This window comes from Salminus brasiliensis, chromosome 9 (assembly GCF_030463535.1).
Source record: "Salminus brasiliensis chromosome 9, fSalBra1.hap2, whole genome shotgun sequence".
Classification (NCBI taxonomy): domain Eukaryota; kingdom Metazoa; phylum Chordata; class Actinopteri; order Characiformes; family Bryconidae; genus Salminus; species Salminus brasiliensis.
In genome coordinates this window covers 14,508,100-14,527,115 of record NC_132886.1, presented here as the reverse complement: position 1 = coordinate 14,527,115, position 19,016 = coordinate 14,508,100, and the positions used below count along the sequence as shown (strand labels likewise).

At 39.8% G+C, this 19,016-nt stretch overlaps 1 protein-coding gene and 1 long non-coding RNA gene across 2 annotated transcripts; one reads left to right on the top strand and one right to left on the bottom strand.

The window, feature by feature from the left end:
- Positions 1-1,146: 1,146 nt before the first annotated feature.
- Positions 1,147-10,388, bottom strand: bcl6b (BCL6B transcription repressor). The gene is made up of 12 exons (XM_072687533.1): positions 10,276-10,388; positions 9,264-9,335; positions 8,467-8,684; positions 7,715-7,948; positions 7,330-7,497; positions 6,569-6,752; positions 5,922-6,139; positions 5,075-5,202; positions 4,834-4,986; positions 3,936-4,066; positions 3,423-3,560; positions 1,147-2,560 (listed from the first exon to the last, which is right to left on the bottom strand). The coding sequence occupies exons 3-12, from the start codon at positions 8,682-8,684 to the stop codon at positions 2,411-2,413; spliced, it is 1,722 nt and encodes a 573-aa protein (XP_072543634.1). The 5' UTR covers positions 9,264-9,335; positions 10,276-10,388; the 3' UTR covers positions 1,147-2,410.
- A 275-nt stretch (positions 10,389-10,663) lies between these two features.
- On the top strand, positions 10,664-16,707 carry LOC140562714 (uncharacterized). Its single transcript, XR_011980170.1, has 3 exons — positions 10,664-10,693; positions 12,731-12,778; positions 16,686-16,707. It is a non-coding gene; the product is annotated as an uncharacterized lncRNA (long non-coding RNA).
- Positions 16,708-19,016: the final 2,309 nt, after the last annotated feature.

Genomic DNA, 19,016 nt, shown 5'->3' with positions numbered 1-19,016 from the left:
TAATTAATTCCAAAAAAGAGAGTTTTACCTTCTCCTGAAAAGTAACCACTTTGGAAACAGTGACAACATGTGACTGCTTCTACTCTGAGCTGCACATGAATGGCACATGGTATACACCCAGCTGTAGTTCAAAACCGGAAACAGGTGCCCTCAACTTCATTGTTCTTGGTGTAGCACCACCCACAGAGAAACAGAGCGCTCTAGAATCAGTTCGTCTGCATTAGTGGTGAGCTAACCAAAGGAAGGAAGGATGAGGAGGAGAAGCATTGTGTGTTTTGAGGTTCCGAGATAAAAAACATGACTTAACACTTGAACTTGGTGACCGGTGCGTTGCCTGAAATGTGTCATAATGGGAGCTGTGGAGTTTTTCTACCTGGGACAGGCACTGTAAACGATAAGTTGGATAAACGGGAATACTGGTTAATAGGAGCTTTCATTTGCTTTTATTACTAAAGGATGTTATTCATATGAATGTTTCCTTGCTTGGAACAGCCTTAACAGGCTTTTTTGTGATCAAATTGCTTTTATATAAACTCAACAAAAACCCATCTTTGGCTGTTTGACCTTATTCCCCTCATTGAATAGTCACTCAGTTGAGGAAAACAGTTACCGCAGCATAAACCCTGCACAAGATCATATCACCAAGTTCCTTGCTATACTGACTTGTTACGTGGTTTTAAAGCCATTTATAATTTACTTCCTAAGACATGAGCTAGGAGTACCTGTTATTTCTGCCATCGTCATAATAGCTGGGCCTACCTGCTGTAGAAAATAAAATAGAAACATAACATTTGACTCTAACATGTATATTATAAGGTTGTAATTGAAGGGATGGGCATATTTATACATGTACCATTTTGCACACTTTGTAAACTTGATTATATTCCAGTTCTGTTGTATTACAGTGACTGTTTTAACTGTTCTAACTGGGCAAGTCAACCAGCTGGTTGATTTGCAAATCCGCTTCCTGAATGGGTTATCTGGCCTTTAATGAGGACCCAGGAAGCACAATTTGACCAATAAATATATATTTTTGAAAATGTACTTCTTAGTGTGACTGTTAAAGGGTAAATGGTCTCTAAATTAGGTGTCACACACACACACATACACACACACACACAATGACCACAGAAACAACATTTGCAATGAAAGGAAATTAATTTATCTTTAATTTATATAAAATAGGTCTTGTCTTTGTCCAGCAAAAGAACATTACATTTGACAATGTCAACAATATCTTTATCCTCATCATCGACCTTTACAGTTACTCTGTCTGGCTCGTTTGAGTCCTCGGCCTGCTTGGACTCCTAGACTATCACAAACCACCAACAAAATATACTTTTCCCTCAATCAAAAATATCATTAATACAAAACTCAGGATAATTGGAGAAGCTAGTCCTAAAGACATATTTAGTTGGGTTACTCATTCAAAATAAACGGCTCCAGGCCTTTTAAGTTAGTGGAGCAGAAAATGTGTTAGTGCTTAAGTTACTAAAGTATAATATGCTTGGGCTGTCATTTTCACACACATTGAGCATGGGAACGTGACATACATTGACCTATCGACATAGACGAGCAAGGAAAAGGGTTACACATTGATTCAGGTCCGTTACTAACTCTCACAATCATTTTTCACAAGTCATTTGCTTTGCCACACTTTTACGTCACTGCCATAATAAGCAATTTAAGGATTCAATATAAACTTGCTGTACTGCTCCTTTTCAAACAACATACACATTCTTCCATCACACTTTACTTTTCCTTCCTACTTTCTCTTCTCAGTCCATAATTATACCTATTTTATGGAAAATCACTTATCCTTCACCTTAATTATTCCTATTTCTGTCTTTCCTCATTCCTCTTCTGAACACCTAGCACATCTCTCCACATACCACCTTCTTTACTTTCAACAAATCTGCAAGTACTAATTCTCATGGTTCTTTTATATAACAGCTCTAGGTACCTTGCCCTTACCCCCTGCAGCTTTCCACATTCAAATGTATTGAGAATTACAGCGACACAAACACTGAACCACCCAAATAAATAACTAGGCAGAAAGCGTGAATAAGCAATAAAAGTTATAGTCAGCACGTCTAGTGCAGGAGAACATCATTTCTTGAAGGCTTGTGTATGTTTTAATATGTGCTTTCCAGGAATGCTGCACTCCACCTCTTAATATTAAATAGACTTCATTAGGCCTCATTAGTTAATAACACTTTCATGCCCTTCTCTTCATAGGAATCTCTTCAGAGTTATTTCAGACATTCCTAGGTACACTTTGAGGGGGATTTTGGCCCGGTTGCAACACTAGAAGACTCAGGCCCTGAAATGTGCCAGGTTCCACAATCCAAGGTAATGTTACTGGCTAAGGAACTTTCTGAAATAGAAGGGTATATGTGTGCTGGATCCTTCAGCAAGTCTGCAGTATAGTTGGTCCGGTCTGGTACGGGTCAGTCAGGACCTTGTAGCGGATCTTGGTGTTGGTGACGGCTCCGTGCTTCTGCCTCAGGTGCAGCCTCAGCTGACTCTTATGACGGAAGCGCAGATCACACTTCTCACACTAAATAGAAAGGGGAAATGATGGTTTGAATGGGTTTGTGAAATTCAGGGTTGAAAAAAACATCTTAAATACAGTCAATATATTTAATATTTCTTAATATTTCTTACTATTTTGAGATTGTTGTGAGACCTAGGGTCGCAATGCAATAATATTTTCACAATGATAACCATCTCAGTAAATAGCATGGTTTTACAGTATCACAGTATACACTATTTCACAGTTCTAGTTCTTATGATTATTGTCAGTTACAGTGACCCTTCATGAAATAAAAACGTTGTTTTGTTTGTTATTACTGTAGTTAAAATTTGGAAGCATATGTTAAAATTTTGCCTTTTGGACATATATAAAATAAATAAAGAAATAAAAGAGAAATCTGCACACGAAGTGAAGCTCTTTCTAACTATTTTGTATCCAGCTAACGATCATTTTCATTATGAATTAATCTGCCATGTTTTTGTTTTTTGATGAATTGATTTATTGTTATCCTTCCTCTGACAATAGTTATGAAATAGTTAAAAAAGTGATGTGATTCTTTGTTTGGTTGCATGTTTTTTTTTTTTCTATACCAGTATAAAACAAATGTACACAGTATGATAACCATCATATTAATACCATGGTGTGCTTAAAAATGCTGCAACCCTGGTAAGACTATTAGAATAGTTATTTATAATATTTTCTTTAGACTTTTTACTTACAATTTTGAAAAGAAATATTAATAAGTAATCACTGCATATATATCTATCATATAATCTCTAAAACTGCAGTGTTTGTATTGCTATCCATGCAATTCCTGAATAATAATAATTAGAATAAATGTCTTCATTTTAATATTACAGTATTGCATAAAAACATGAAAACTCACACTGTATGGTTTCTCCCCTGTGTGAATGCGCAGGTGGCTCTTCAGTGTCTGCAGGTGACGAAAACGGGTACCGCAGGTGTGGCACGGGTATGGCTTCTCCCCAGTGTGGATCAGTACATGTGCACGCAGATGAGCAACCTAGCACACACACACACACATACACACCTGAGTAAACTGGAAGAATAGTCCTACTACACTTTTCCACTGCAGAGGTTTTTAATGAATCCCAGTAGATCTGTGTATCATGTTACTAGATCAGCATCAGGGACACAACACTCCAGCAATACACAGTTCATCAGCTTCCCAGCTCTAGCACACCTGACTCAACTCATTAAGTACTGTATATTTAACTGACGAGAGGAGTTTTCTCAGTGGTACACACTGCATATACAGATTGAGATAAGTTGTAGATAAGATGATGTTGCTGCTCCAAAAGGATAATGCAATGTAAACACAGTCCACCTACAGACAGTGTGCTACAGTACAGTGCGGTGCATTAGTCTTGTGCAGTACCTGGACAAATCGAGCTCCGCAGGTGTCACAGCGATAGGGCTTTTCTCCTGAGTGGATGCGGGAATGGGTCTTCAGATTAGCTGGCCGGTTAAACTGTGCCCCGCACACATTACAGCGATACGGTTTTTCTCCTATAGAGAGGGAGAGAAGGAAAGAAAGAAAGAAAGAAAGAGAGAGAGAGAGAGAGAGAGAGAGAGAGAGAGAGAGAGAGAGAGAGAGAGAGAGAGAGAGTAAATAAGTCACAAGGATTAATGGAATAAATAGATCAGTTGAATAGAATGGGTTAACAGAAACGGTTCAAAATGACTACAATTTGGTTTGATTTTTATACAATAATATACTTTAAATAAAAAAAGACTGAAATATTATGAACTAGACACAACATAGTATTTTAAGATGTTGTATTCAATCTTTCAAGTAATTTTGGTAAAAATGGCATTTTATTATAACTTCATTCTAAGGACTATCTTACATATATCCGATGCACATTATCATATCAGCAGAAAATGTTGGGAAAAAGAGGAATTCATTAATTTCTGCAGTAAATCTTGCAAGAAAACAACACAGAACTGCTCACAGGTCACATGATAACCACATGAGAACGTCACATGATAGTAATAGGGTTGAGTGTAACAGTATTTGAGTTTTTTGGGCAGTATACTGGGCTGTACGGTAGGTGAAATAGGCAGCAGGGATAGTTTTAATGGGCCTGAGAAATATTTGTGAGAATGTACTCTACTGTATACTGTACAATTAATAGTTCTCACACTAAAAATCTCCTCACATCATTCAAACAACTACATTCAGGTGTTATTGTGTCGTCCCTACTATAGTATCTCAGTCACTTTAACTGAAGTGTCATCCTTTAAATGATCCAAAACCAGTCATGGCACTTTACCTGAGCAGGCAGGCTTAGTGCTGCCTTGGTTCCCTGAGTAACAGATCACTGGGGAGTGGCTCTCAAGCTTGATCTGAAGCTTCCCAAATGAGATGTTCTGTTTGGCTGCTTCCAGCACAGGGGGACAGGCGTGCTGATACACAGAGCAGAAGCCTGTAGAGAAAGATATAGTTGCGACCATATTCCCTTAGAGAGTATATTCAGCATTTTTCATGAAGAAAGGGATGTGGGCTTTGCTGACCATTGTTATCCGGGGAAACAGTGACAAGCGGTCCCCTATAAGTGTCCGCTGTGTGTGGTGAGAGTCCATGGTGGGGAGTAAAGTCCGTCTGTGGCTGGGGCGCATCATAAACCGGAGACAGGCCTTGTCTGCATAGACAGATAGAAAGGTTACCAAACTATTCTCACCTACAGCAATATTTAGCCTAAAAATGTAAGCAAATTAAATGCAGCTGAAACTGCTTAAATATTGAATAATCTGTTTTGTCTGTGTTCATCCCCCTGAATTGGTTTACACCCATCTGAAGGTTAGAATACCCCTATTACATGACTGGAGGCCTTCCTTCGCTCTCCTGACCGTGGAAGGCTGTAAAGTTTACTGGATTGGAACTTATAATCTTCTGCCTCTTGACAAGCAGATAGTTAGACAGTAGTGCCACTCTAGCTGTAAAACTTTGTACATATCTGTGTTTGAGACACGTTTAATTTCACAGCTCTTGAGTGGCAGAACAGTCTAACTGCCTGCTCATCAAGTGTGAAGAGATCATAAGTCCAAGTCCCAGTGTTCTATTGTAAAAAGCCTTTCAGTCTGAGGACATCATGTGATAGGGGGAATTCTAACCTGCAGATAGGAATAAGCTGATCTCACAAAATATTGAAGCAATTTCAGCTGTAGTTCCTTTACTAATGATTTTGAGTTGGCTCAAGTAAAAAAAAACTTGTATTGCGAATTGTTGACTAAACTAAGTTCAGTTAACCAAAAAAACACTTGACCTGTCAGTTGTTTGTAAAAAGGGGAGTTGGCTTTTTTAAATGGTGTAGATTTGTGATATGTCAGCAACGATATACAGGCAGTCAAAGTAACATACCCCCCATTCAGCCCAGTACTCGGCCATGTCTTCTCTGACGCTGTGGCTATGGTTTCTGTCCTATCACTGGTGGTGGGGGAGTGGTCAAATGTCTGTTGCTCCTCCCCTGACCCCTCCTCTTTAATGGATGTGGCACAGAGGGGGTTAAGGACAATATATTTGTACTTTTTCCAATTGCAGGCCTTAGGATCTGGAGTAGGTCTGGATTCAGAGCGCAGCTGTCAACATAAAAAATTAAAAAGTGTAGATTAGTGAAGTTTAATTGCTGCAAAAGAAGAAATAGACATCCTAAACAGGCCTTTAAAGGCAAAGGGCAGTAACTATGGCACCAGAGAAACTGAGAAGAAAGCTTGTTGTTGTCATGCCAAATAAATGACTGCAGTTTTATGCTTTCTAATTCTTTAATTAGAGTACAGTTGAACAAAGAACTATTAGTGGTTGAAAACACCATAGTACTGCAGTGTAGCAGATCACAGGACTGACCAGTGGCAGAGGATTGATAGCATACCACACTATTGTTACTCTATTGTGCCTTTGTCAATCAGTACAGACAGTGAGATTATCTATGAATGAGTGCATAACAGACACTAAAATAAAAAAAAAAGAAATAGCCTGCATGCCAGTTTGCACAGACAGAGGCCACATACCTTCAGTTTAGGGGAGAGGCTACAGCCACTGGACTCAGCGGGTGAGTTGGGCTGGCCACTGGACTGGGCAGGACTGTGTGGGGATGGGGTGCTGGGGGAAAAGGATGAAGACTCAGATTTCTCCACTTTCAGACTCTGAGGCCTGGGAATGGGCTTCAGTGAGGCCATGTTCTCTCCAGGCACCCTGCAAAGCACCAACAGTAGGATTCATACTTACTAGCTGCAGGCTGTACATCTGTACATCACGTTCTCTACACCTTTATTATAGGACAAAACTTAGTGGCATACTTGGTGATAATTGGTGACCTTTAAAGCAACATTATGCAGCATTTTTACCTTCAATTAACAGCTAACCTGTAACAGGGAGAATAACGTCTCTATCTTTGCCACTCTAATGTTGCTACTGCACAATTTAACTTTGGTGAAGTAGGAAGGGCAACACTCACAAGAACTGCTTAGCACTGTGTAACCCAAAAGATGTTTGTGTACAACCTGTAGTATTACTCCACTGTCTCAGTGCACATGATTCTTTCACTTTCAGTGATGTTTCTGTATCTCTCAGCTTCTTCAGTGCCCTTTAGTGTAGGCTTTAATTACAAAATTTACCTCCCGAATGTAGGGGGAGCACATGAACAAGAAATACCAATTCACACATAATGCTTCTTTAAACAGGTGCATTTTTTATATCCCATAAGTCTGTCCTATAAGCCCCCTATGTACAACTGGGGTCTTTCATGAGCGATTCTCTTTCTCACTCTCACCTAGCTTTGGCAGGACTGGGCTCCTCTGCCTCTGCAGCAGGTCTGGAAGGCGAAGAGGTGAAGGAGGGATGAGCTAGAGGAGATCTGCCACCAGGGGTCACTGTGGAGCTCAGATAGGGGCTTCTGGAGGCCAGCTCCACCAGAGGAGGACTCACGCACATACCTTCACTGCGAAGTACAAAACATGCTTGGTCAGTGTGTGTGTATGTATATTTGGATGGATCCATATGTATCTGTGACACACATTCCCAAACTATTTTTCAGTGTGACTAAGTACATGCTGTCTCAATAATCACCACCTCCCATACATCAAATTATGGTGCTTTTATTAAGCATCTACATAAAGACAGTCAGTGACTCCCACCTCTGGATCTCTTGAACTCACCTGTTCTGCAAGAACGCTCTGCAGGTCTCTGCAACATGTTCCATCTGCAGGTAGGTGGCAGCAGCGAGCACTCCAGGCACCGTGCTGGGAGTCAGGGGAAGGCGGGAGGTGTACATGAAGTCCAGCAGCAGTGACACGCTGCCCGCGTCCAGCCCCTCCGGCAGGGACAGGGAAACCCCCCGCTCGCTGACAGCACCGGCCGTGTGGCGGGAGAACAGGGAGTAAAAGAAGCCACTGGAGAGAGAGAGAGAGAGAGAGACATTAAGATACAACACAAAAAAAGAGCAGCAGTCAATTAACCTGTTTACGAAGGAGGAAGCCCCTAGATTCAAAGAGTTGTGTGCAAAAGTTTAGACACCCTGTTGAATAGCCTTTTTGAGAACATTTTACTGCACAATTTCTTTTCTCCATTATATTAAATATAAATGCAAACAGTAAACAGTAACTGTGCATTTCTGTTCTCTGTAGATGACATGTTTACAATTCCAAATCAATTTAAAAGATTGAAATGACTAAAAAACAATATTCCCTACACAATATTCCCTTTTAGACAAATGGCCATGCGATCGTGAGGGTAAACAGAGAGAGGAAGGAATCCAAAGCACATAATGGGCCTCAAGAGAGTAAAAAAATGACATTACCATCTTTAAACAATGAGACATTCTCCTGAAAACAGGATCAGCAGCAGAGAAAGAGAGAAGGAAGGGAGGGAGGATTAGAAAAACAGAATTCCCCCTGTGCGCCGGACATACCTGCAGGCTATCAGCACTGCACAGTGAGCACGCAGACGGGCACTGCCCACCAGCAGCGTGGCATCAGTCAGGATGTCTCGATGCCGTAGCTCGTTTAAGTTGAGCAGCACGTCGTTTGAGTGCCGAGTGAACTCCTTCACGTATCCCTGCACCTCCGCCACCTGCTCACGCCTCGAGGTGACCCCGTATCCTTCAGTCACTTGCATTTTGCTCATCATCTGAGAAGGTAGATGAGGCATGTTCAGTACATCTTAACTTTTGCATCACTGCTGAGACATGCTATATGGACAAAAGTATTGGGACACCGATAGCAAGAGTATTAAAAAAGGAGTTGATCTTGCATTTGTTTGAATAACTGTCTCTACTGTCCAGGGTATTCTTTCTACTAGATATTGGAAGAGCATTGCTGTGAGGATTTGATTGCATTTAGCGACAAGAGAGTTAGTAAGTTCAGGATGTTGGACAATCACCACCCCACCTTATCCTTTATTCCTAAAAGTACTGGCTGGACCACCATCATTCCAGAGAATACAGTTCTACTGCTCCACAGCTTAATGCTGGGGGACTTTATACCCCTCTAGCCCACTAGGCATGCTGCCAATATGTTCAAGTGCCAATATGTCCTATTATGTTGGCAATACTCTCTACAGGAAGTAGACAATCTGTGTGTCTGTGTGCATTTGTGTCTCAGCAATGGGTGCAACTCAAAGTAGCTGAATGCATTTATTAGAAGGGTTGTCCACAAACATTCAGACATTTTAATGGACAAAAAATGTTGTGTTTTTGAAGCTGCTTACCTTGAATTTTTAGCCTTTCTAGAAGAGATGAGACAAGAAAACTGCTTGGGGAGACCAGCTCCCTACTCGTACCTGCAAGTAAAGAAACCATTTCATTCAAGACATCTTTGATTTGGTCGCTTCAGTTCCTCACCTTTATAATAGCAGATTTGTTTCATAGTAGGTATGGAATAATTTATAGCTGTCACTTAACATAAGTCTTAAGATCAATGTATGTAACTGTAGTCATTTTAAATGGTTCAATCAGTGTCTTTTGGACAGTCTGCTATTTAAATATTCAGATACATCCTTATGAAAGGGGTTCTTCAAAGGTCTTAAAGGAAGTGGTTTTATATAAAACCATGAAAACTCCAAGAACGACTTGAATGCTTAATTGGTTGGCTCGTTAAATGGTTCTTCATATACAAGGAAAACCTGCTGTGTATGTTTCTTAAGAACCTTATTTTAAAAAGTGCATTTAAAGGAAGATGCAATGTGTACTCTTGAATTTAAGACAAAAGTCAGAATACTGATGGTTTCCACAATAGTTTTGGCATCCTGTAAATCATCTTTTTTCAGAAAAATAAAAAGCAGACCATGCGAAGCAGACCATGAAACAGAACGAGACTGATTTATCGGAGAAGGAAAAAACTTTTTTAAGGTGAAGAACAACTGACTGATTCAAATCATGTAAAAAATGAAGATACAAGGTTTTTTCATGACAGCGACAATATACATATAGCACAGCATTCACTCAATCATCCATTCATTCAAAGAAACACCAACAGCTCCCCGCAGCGCGCTTTAGCTTCAACTAAATGCTTACACTAGTCATCACAGTGCTTTTACAGTCGGCTTACAGTATTTTTCTTTCTTTTCTGCATTTCTCAACACAAAACAGCATTTCTCATCCTAAAGAAAGTATACTGTTCTTCCTTGGTTCTTTCTAGCTGAAAGGAATATGCATGCAAAAGAGTGAATTCTGGTAATTAAATATCACAGCAAATAACTAAAATCACCAACTTTAACTCACCCCGACCAGCAGGGACGAGAACACACGCACCACCGTGGCTTTGCGACCCCTTTCTGCTGCTGTCAGACCCGCCAGCACACACAATGTTCTGTGCGCCCCTTCTCAGATGATGCTTTTTACAACTGGCCAGTGCAACTGGACGGAGGAGTGCCTTTATAACGTTGTGCAGGAAGTTCCATGCGGCCAGGGCTGCTCATTTCCTGTGTTGGTAGACGAAGTGCTTTTTTACGCTGGCCTGAGAACAGCTTCCTCTTGCTGATTCCTGACCTTAACCCCGGCAATACAGTCATCAGAAACTGGCCTGGGATCTGGGCTAAACGTTAATGTCTTTCCGGATCCTCATCTCCTTCTTCCCCGGGCGGCCCACGCGCGCACTGGAAGCGCTGCAGGAAAGGCCCCGGACCCCAGAGCGCCTCAGGTATTTATAGTTGTGTATTAGAGCCTTTTGTGTTTGGACCTGCCTGCAGTGTAAAGTGATGGCAGGAAAGAGGAGTTTGTGTGTTTTTGATCAGTTGTGTGTGTGTATAGCTCATATCAAGTGTTTGGGTGTGGGCGTGTGCATGCAGAGATTATTGGTTTATCTGTTAGAGTGCGTGCTTGCCTGAACAGCGGGTGTGTGTGAGTGCGTGTCTGCGTGCTTCTGCGTGGGCACACATGCATTGTCGTGGGGTCACAAGGTCTGATAACACTATCCAGGAGTTCACCTAATCAAAGGAAAGCTCATCGACCCTTACTGACTCTCTCCAGGACAGAGGAAATGACCCAAGAGGAAGTTTTTGAAAAACAAGGACAATTTAGATTTACACCCCAAACATCAATCCCTCAATACACTCTGCAGCTCAAACACAATATTATGAAGGAGATGTGTGCATTGTTATTTACCCGTGGATGTGAGCAGCAGTATTATGTATTCATGTATCAGATACTTGTCCAAAGATTGTTATTATAAGACAAAAACTTTACAGGACAAGAAAGAAACTGTTTAACTTTCAGTGGAAGTCACTGTAAAGGATTTCATTTTAAAGTTATGTGAAGATTTTCTATTGGTCCATTTATCATAAAATGTTGACACAAAGTGAAGAACAACTGCCAGATTCCAATTGTATCAAAAAGTGAAAAACAGCAGAACTTCAAGGTTTGACAGCGATTTTCCCCCATCTGTATCCCATAATTAATGACAACCAGTACAAATTTAGAAATTATGTCAAAATGTTTGGTCAAAGTTTTAACAGAACAATCTGAAAACACAGCGCACAACTTTACTTAAAATGCCATGGGCAGTCGCTTTAACACTGTTCAAAGAAAGATTAGCTTAGATTAGAGAATCTTAAATGGTTGTTGGCACACACAGGTTGCCCTGTGAGCTTATAAGACAGACGTGTATGTCCTTTGGTTGATAGGCTTACATGCTGTTTATATTTGGCAAGCAAATTTAGATTAAAAAAAAAAGTATAATATTACCACTTCAGATAGTGTAGATCTAAAATGAACTCTTATCACGTAAGATGGTGTAGATCTAATGTGAACTGATATCACTTCAGATGGTGTAGATCTAATGTGAACTGATATCACTTCAGATGGTGCCGATCTAATGTGAATTGATATCACTTCAGATGGTGCCGATCTAATGTGAACTGATATCACTTCAGATGGTGTAGATCTAATGTGAACTGATATCACTTCAGATGGTGTAGATCTAATGTGAAGTGATATCACTTCAGGTGGTGTAGATCTAATGTGAACTGATATCACTTCAGGTGGTGTAGATCTAATGTGAACTGATATCACTTCAGGTGGTGTAGATCTAATGTGAACTGATATCACTTCAGGTGGTGTAGATCTGATGTGAACTGATATCACTTCAGATAATGTAGATCATTGCTAAATGGATCTAAAGTTACCTGTTACTAGTTACCTGGTGTATTTAAAGTGTACTGTTACTAGGTTGTGTAGATACTAGATTGTGTAGATGTGAAATGAACTATCACTACTTCGGATAGTGAAGATCTAAGGTGACCATTACCTCTTTAGGTGGTGAAGATATCACAGACAAAGAAAAAACTGCCAAAAAATCCCCAACCTAAAGCCATATATGATCTATGATATAGAATGTAATCCATCTCTACTTTTTTTCTTTCTGTTTTTTCCTATTATTCCACTACAATTCCATCTCTCTGCACGTAATACTTACAACTGCTTTTTCCTCACCCCTAGGAAAGTATAAGGAGAATACTATAAATCTCAACAATTAGATAGACACCATGGTAAGGTTTTGGAATTACCTAATTTCATAATGAAATGGCTCCCTTCTTTTGAGTATCTGGAACTAGTTTTAGTTTTATATGAAAATGTCACTGTGTAAACTCTGATCCAGGATTAATGTTCGTCTTTCATCTCCTACTGAATGTGATGACATGGGCATGGTCTGTAGATCATCATCTCTATTCATTTGCAGATCCGGGTCCTGACCTCAGATTAGAAAATCCGCCGCTAATGCAGCCAGGTCAGCAGGTGAAGCAAGATTACACACCCTGCTCATGCTTGCTACAAAAGCAACCGGCAACCTCTGCCTTCCTGTGACTTTGTATGTCTGTGTGTGAGTGTGTGTGTGCTTCAGAGCCCTTGTTATGGGTATGGTGAGGAAGGAAATGGGAGAGTGAAAAAAAAAGGAGCCGGGTGATACTCTTCTCTCACAACTGAAAAACAAGCTCACAACACCTAGAGAAATGCAGTGCACAGATGTGCAGGAACCATGGAACACCCTCTCCACGATGCTTCCTGTGAGCAACGCACACATACACACACAAAACTCAGAGCTAGGCCTGAAACGCCTGCGCAGGACATCCGTCAATAAGGCAGAGCGGAGAATGAGACTGGGGATGTGGGGCCCATTTAGGACCCCAATAAGCTGAAAACAAATGGGAAGTTACCTCATTTTCAACACACACACACACACAGTTCATGGAGAGGTTTTGAAACACACTCATACATGCACATACACGTGCATAAAGACATATATTCTTAAGAAGTAATTGGCAAGGGTCCCCCCATTAGTTTACAAGACAGACTCATTAGGGTTTTTTGTGTGAAATTTATAAATGTACAAACTACACCTGTGGCTCCAGTGCAAAAAAAAGTTATTTTTTATTGTCACTCTAAAAACCTCTAAATTGACGACTTTACAGGAGAAGAAAAAAACGAAAGATTATATTCTGGAAGCATTTCTATTGGTTCATTCATTATGCAATTTTTACCAAACCAAAAAACAACTGCCAGAAAAATGGCAAAAACAGAGAGACAAGGTTTTTGCTTGACAGCAACAAATTTGTTAGTATTTACATTGCAACTCAGATCAAACCAAATCCTTATCCTAAAATTAAAATCATATTAACCCTGGAAATTATTATCCCCCAGACCAGATATTCTGACACATCAACACACACAGACTCAGACTAATCTTAATAATAAGTTGTTGGCACACATGAGATTGCTCTGTGACAGATATACACAGACAGATATATATGTCCTTTGGTTGATAGGATTACATGATGTTTATATTTTTAGCAAGCCCCATAACCTGGCTCATTGCAAGCAATGGAGAACAGCAAAATATGCCTCAGTTTATTGTTTGATTTAGTCTTATTATGACCAAACAGCCCAAGAATTCATATAAAGGCACTGCAGACCAAAGATCCTGGTCATTAACATCAGCAGCCCTCGAAAACTGAATTAGAAGCAGATATAACACTGGTGGGAACCTGGCAGAAACAGGAGCACTAACCAGTGGATGGATTTAATCCACTGAATTGGCTTAATACAAAAGTTTGCATTTCTACACAAATAAAATATACTATGTAAAAGTAAAAGTTATTAACAATGTTACATATTAATTACAGTTATTAATAATGGTAAGCTGAAAGATGTGTTGATGTAAGATTTTAGTCATGTATTCCTTTTTGTGGTAGTTGTCCTTATTCAGACACACTGAGGTCACTGAGCTCAGGTGACAATGTAGCCATTGCCATTAACTTAAACTATATCAAAGAAGGCATTTAACATATGCTGTACTGGTAGTGTTGCCAAAACAGTACATTTAGTGCTGAAAATGCAAGAAAAAAGTCCATAGAGACACAATATAGGGAGCCAATAACTTTGTACCTTCTTCAGATAAACAAATGAATTGAACTAGTTGGGTTTATTGATCATTATTTTGCCTTATAAACATTTGTCCAAAGATCGGGGCCTATAGATCCCTCTCTTATGTAGGATGACAATACTGACAGAATTCCACTTCTACTCTAAGAAGCTTTATGGATACTATCCCTGGTCACTGTCTAAGGGTGTATGGCTATACTATACAAAAAATGTGATGGTATTGGTTTACTGTCCACTAAGTAGTGGTAGGATCTTGAAGTCACAAATCCATTCTTAACTATCCATTTATCCATGCATCCATCTTTGTAAACTCTTCATCGCATAGGCAGTGGTTCTGGATCATTGGCCACAAAGCGGGAATACCCCTTAGACAGGGTATCAACACTTCACAGGAAACACATACACTCACCCATTCACTCACACACTCACACATGAGGGGCAATTTAGCATTGCCAATTCACCTATGTGCGTTTTTGGAAGGTTCTGGAGGAAACCCTTGCAGACACAGGGAGAACACCAATCCCCAGCCAACAAATGTGGAACCATGAGTGTGTACTATTCTGCAAGTACCAAACTTTGTGCCTAAACATGCACTCACTATGATAATGTGAGTCGGAAGTATCTTTTGGTCTGGGGTGTCAAGAGCGTGTGTGTGTGTGTGTCTTTGTGCTGGTATTTGTTTTGATGGGGGCCCGGATCAATTGTGTCTTTGGCGCGAGAGGGACATAAAATAGAGAAAAAGAAAACAACAGACGAAAGAAAAAAATAGAAGGAGATGTGGGTCTAGGCGACTTCCAGGCATTGTGCGAGTAACGGAAGAGGGGGGCGGCCGAGGAAAAGTGAGAACATTACTGAAGGAGGTTCACCAATTAGCGGAAACTGTACAGTCTCTCCGACTGGCAGCAGAACCACTTTTATCCCCCTGCTTCGTGTCTCGCCTAGCGTCCTGCAGCACGCCCTGGGTGGGGTGAAGTTATCTGCTGTGCGTTATTCTACTGCAGCTTTCTAACACTTTTTGCACATCTTCTACAACCTTTTGTTCTGTGAGAAACTAAATGCCATGTTTCTGATTGCATTATGGGAGGAAGAATTATGGTGCATCTTCATGCTTCTTTGCAAATATGGGTCTATTTACTCTATATTTTAGTGCAAGCATAACTTAGTAGTGGTTGAAGCAGCACTATGTAGCATTTGTAAGGTTAGAATAACTGCATCAAAATCATTGTGATGCTTCACTGAAGTGTAAATGAGATAGCAGTGTCGACATTGTTGAACTACAGGCTCAGAACGCTGCTAACTGCACTGTGTGACTTGGGTGAAGTGGGCAGGAAAACACTCGCCAGGACTGTGCAGAGGAGACCAGAAACAAGAAATACCAATTCTGACGTAATGCTGCTTGAAAGTGCTGGGTAACTGATTGCTAGGTTGTGTGTTTGATACCCACTACTGCTACTGGTGGACCCTTGCCCTCTCTGCTTCAGGGGCATCATAGCATGGCTGACCTTACGCTCTGATCTCACCTTTCTAAGCTGGGATATGCAAAGAGAATTTCAGTGACAAAAGTATAAATGACAGTAAAGGCACATTACATACAAATACAAAAGTTTGAGAAAATTAGGTATTTTTTCAACACATAATCAAACACAAGTCAAACAGGAGCTCCAAAAGCAAAGGAAATGTTAATACTGTTCTGTTCTGACTGCTTAACTTAACTGATTTTCTGTGCACAATATTGCTTGTGTTGCTTGTCCACTGCACAAAGATACATTCAAATCTAGTGATTTTAACCACTCGAAATGCAAACAAAAGACATACAAAAGCATACAAAACTAAACCTAGGTATTTACTAGGTACGGTATTTATACTCAACTATAATGCATGGCTCTTCTGTTGCAGCTGTTGAAACAATAACTGCAGTGGCGATAATTTGCTTCTTCCTGTCAAAGCTGAAGGTTTTGGACATATAAGGACATACGCTGCGGCTATCCGGTGGGGGGTTGAGTGAGGGGAGATTGTTTGTCCTCTTTAGGAAGGTAGTAGGAGGCCGAAACGTGCAAAACAGTGGGCAAGGAAAACAATAAAGAAATACTGAAAGGAGCTTCCTCTACGGAGAGGGGAATATCTGAGCAGCTTCTGAAGACATATGTGTGTGTGTGTGTGTGTGTGTGTGTGTGTGTGTGTGTGTGTGTGTGTGTGTGTTTGCTATGAATGAGCAATCCACTACTCACTACTCACTACTCTCTCTCTCTCTGAAGAATGGAAAAGTCTTGGAAAGTGGGAAAAGACCCTGAAGAAACCCATGAATCAACCAAGAGTCACTCTCTGAAGGAGAGTTGTTAGATGTGGTCTCCATTATTGACTTCATAATGAAATCCTTCACCAGCCTAAAGGCTAACAGCTTTTCTTTCTAAAATAATAAAAAAAGTATTCCAGGTCTGAGTTTCCTCTTTAATGACCAGCAACATTATTAATAGAAGTTAATGCCACATAACACAGCCTGGATCTGATGAAAAATCCCTGCTGACAACAATACCCTATTCACACGCCCGTCAACAGCCACACAGACCGAGGGCAGTGTTTAAGAATGTGATGACAGCCAACTTCTGCAGTATTGATTTGTCTGGTCTGAGAAATCCATTGTGGCGTTGATTGTTTAAATGTGAAAATGAGTGAAAAAAACAAATCTTCTAAGCGTACATTTTTCCTGCACATTTGATACTATTTATTCTCTGAATTCAACATGTTTGGGAAAAAATACATAATAACATTTTTTAATAACAATAATATTTTTTTTTTTTTGGAAAATGTTAAAGTAAGCAAATTAATAATAGTAATGTGTAGAAATGTGTCTCTGTAGTGGAGTTGAACCTATTTTAAACTTGGGAAACATGATTTTAAAGTTTAAAAAAGCTAAATAAAAACCATGTATTTAGTCAGTTATTTATTTTTATTCACCTGTTGCAAAAACAATGTGGTAATTACTGACCTTTCAAATGTATAAATTGTGTGAAAAAAAACTTCAGTACTGTACCTGCTCCTGCAAATGGTGTTGCAAGAGGATGATTAGGCCATAAATACCTGTGTATATATTTGCCAAATTTTTGAGGGTCATAATTAGGTCATAATTAGACTAAATCAATTAATTAGGCTAAATCAATTTATGTCACATAATTATTCCATATAATTTCACATAATGGCCCAATGAGCAGTCATCTGATCTGCTACTTGTCACTATGTAGTTTGCCTGGTTACTATACACCAGGTGTTGTTGTTTACATGCTCTATGTAAGTAGTCTACCATTTTTTAGACACGTATAGCTGTTCAGTGCTGTAGAAGTACTGACAATACCAACACTTTAGTGTTTGGCATTGGTACTGACAATACCAATGCCAACACTTTAGTTTCATTGCTTTTAGACCTGTTTTTATTATATTTTCATAGAATTAAATTCTATTTAGTGTTTTATAATGCAATATTTCCACAAATACATGCGTCAGCAAATTGTACATTGCTTATATAACATGAGGTTCTTATGTATAAAGAGCTGTTTAAAGTATGCTGATCCAGCAATACCTGTTTAGTGGTGCTTGAAGATAACTTCTAGTTTCCCTGGAATTATCCTGGACATTTCCTCTTAAAGTCCTCTTATCCTTGACTCCCCCTCAATGGTTCCTTTCCTTCCACGAAATCCTTAGCGGGCCTTTTCTTAGAAGAGCTTTTGGAAAAGCCAAAGCTGTGCTCCCACAGGAGAACACCTGAAACACACAGGTAAATCATACTCAAATCAGAGTCGATATTCATCCATGGATCCAAGGCCCCCAACGCAACAGCGGGAACCATTAGTGGGATTTTCTTCACAAATGTTTGTGAAGACTGATTTTAATCAAAGTATCTGAATAACATCAGACATCTGAACAATGCTACCCCCTCACCTGTGGTGCATTCCATTAATCTGTCACATGATCCACCTCCGCTCCTGCAGTACTTTAATGAGATAACAGTTCACCGCCTCAGTCTTTGGGTCAACATCGTTGCCCCATAGAGCGTATAATGATATCTGTCTGGATGTACAAGTCATGACATGAGTCTCCATAAGGAGCAGAGATGCAAACATTTGATTAGACATTTGAGGATTGGGTGATGATGGCACTAATTAGCAAATAATAGAGGTGTGAAATCTGATTGGCTGACATGAAAAGCTGAGTGTCTGCAGTGAGGTTTGGGTCAGTTAGACTCCTGGGGTGGTATTCACTAAGCATCTCTATTCTAGACCAGCATTGTAAGCACACAGTGTTGGAGGTCAGATTCAGTCAAATCTATTCTTAAATGAAAAAAACATATCCTCATTTAAAAATGCCAAAGTATTGATAACATTAACATGCAAATATACTCAAAAGTAAACACTTTAATGTGGTGATTAACTGACAGTACTGTACAAATATAATTTAGCATGATTGTAGGTAGTTTCATTTGACACTGGTTTGAATTTGATTGAATATTTTAATAAAAAGTAAAAAAAAAATTATTGGTGTTTCAGATTTGCGACTTTGAATACCTAAATGAAATTGTAAGGAGTAAAGAACAT

Excerpts from the sequence above, each read along its gene's own strand:
- bcl6b (XM_072687533.1), bottom strand. The coding sequence starts at position 8,684 with ATGATGAGCAAAATGCAAGTGACTGAAGGATACGGGGTCACCTCGAGG. Across the intron at positions 7,949-8,466 it reads GCAGTGCTGATAGCCTGCAG|TGGCTTCTTTTACTCCCTGT; the intron begins GTATGTCCGGCG and ends CTCTCTCTCCAG. Across the intron at positions 5,203-5,921 it reads AGTACTGGGCTGAATGGGGG|ACAAGGCCTGTCTCCGGTTT; the intron begins GTATGTTACTTT and ends CTGTCTATGCAG.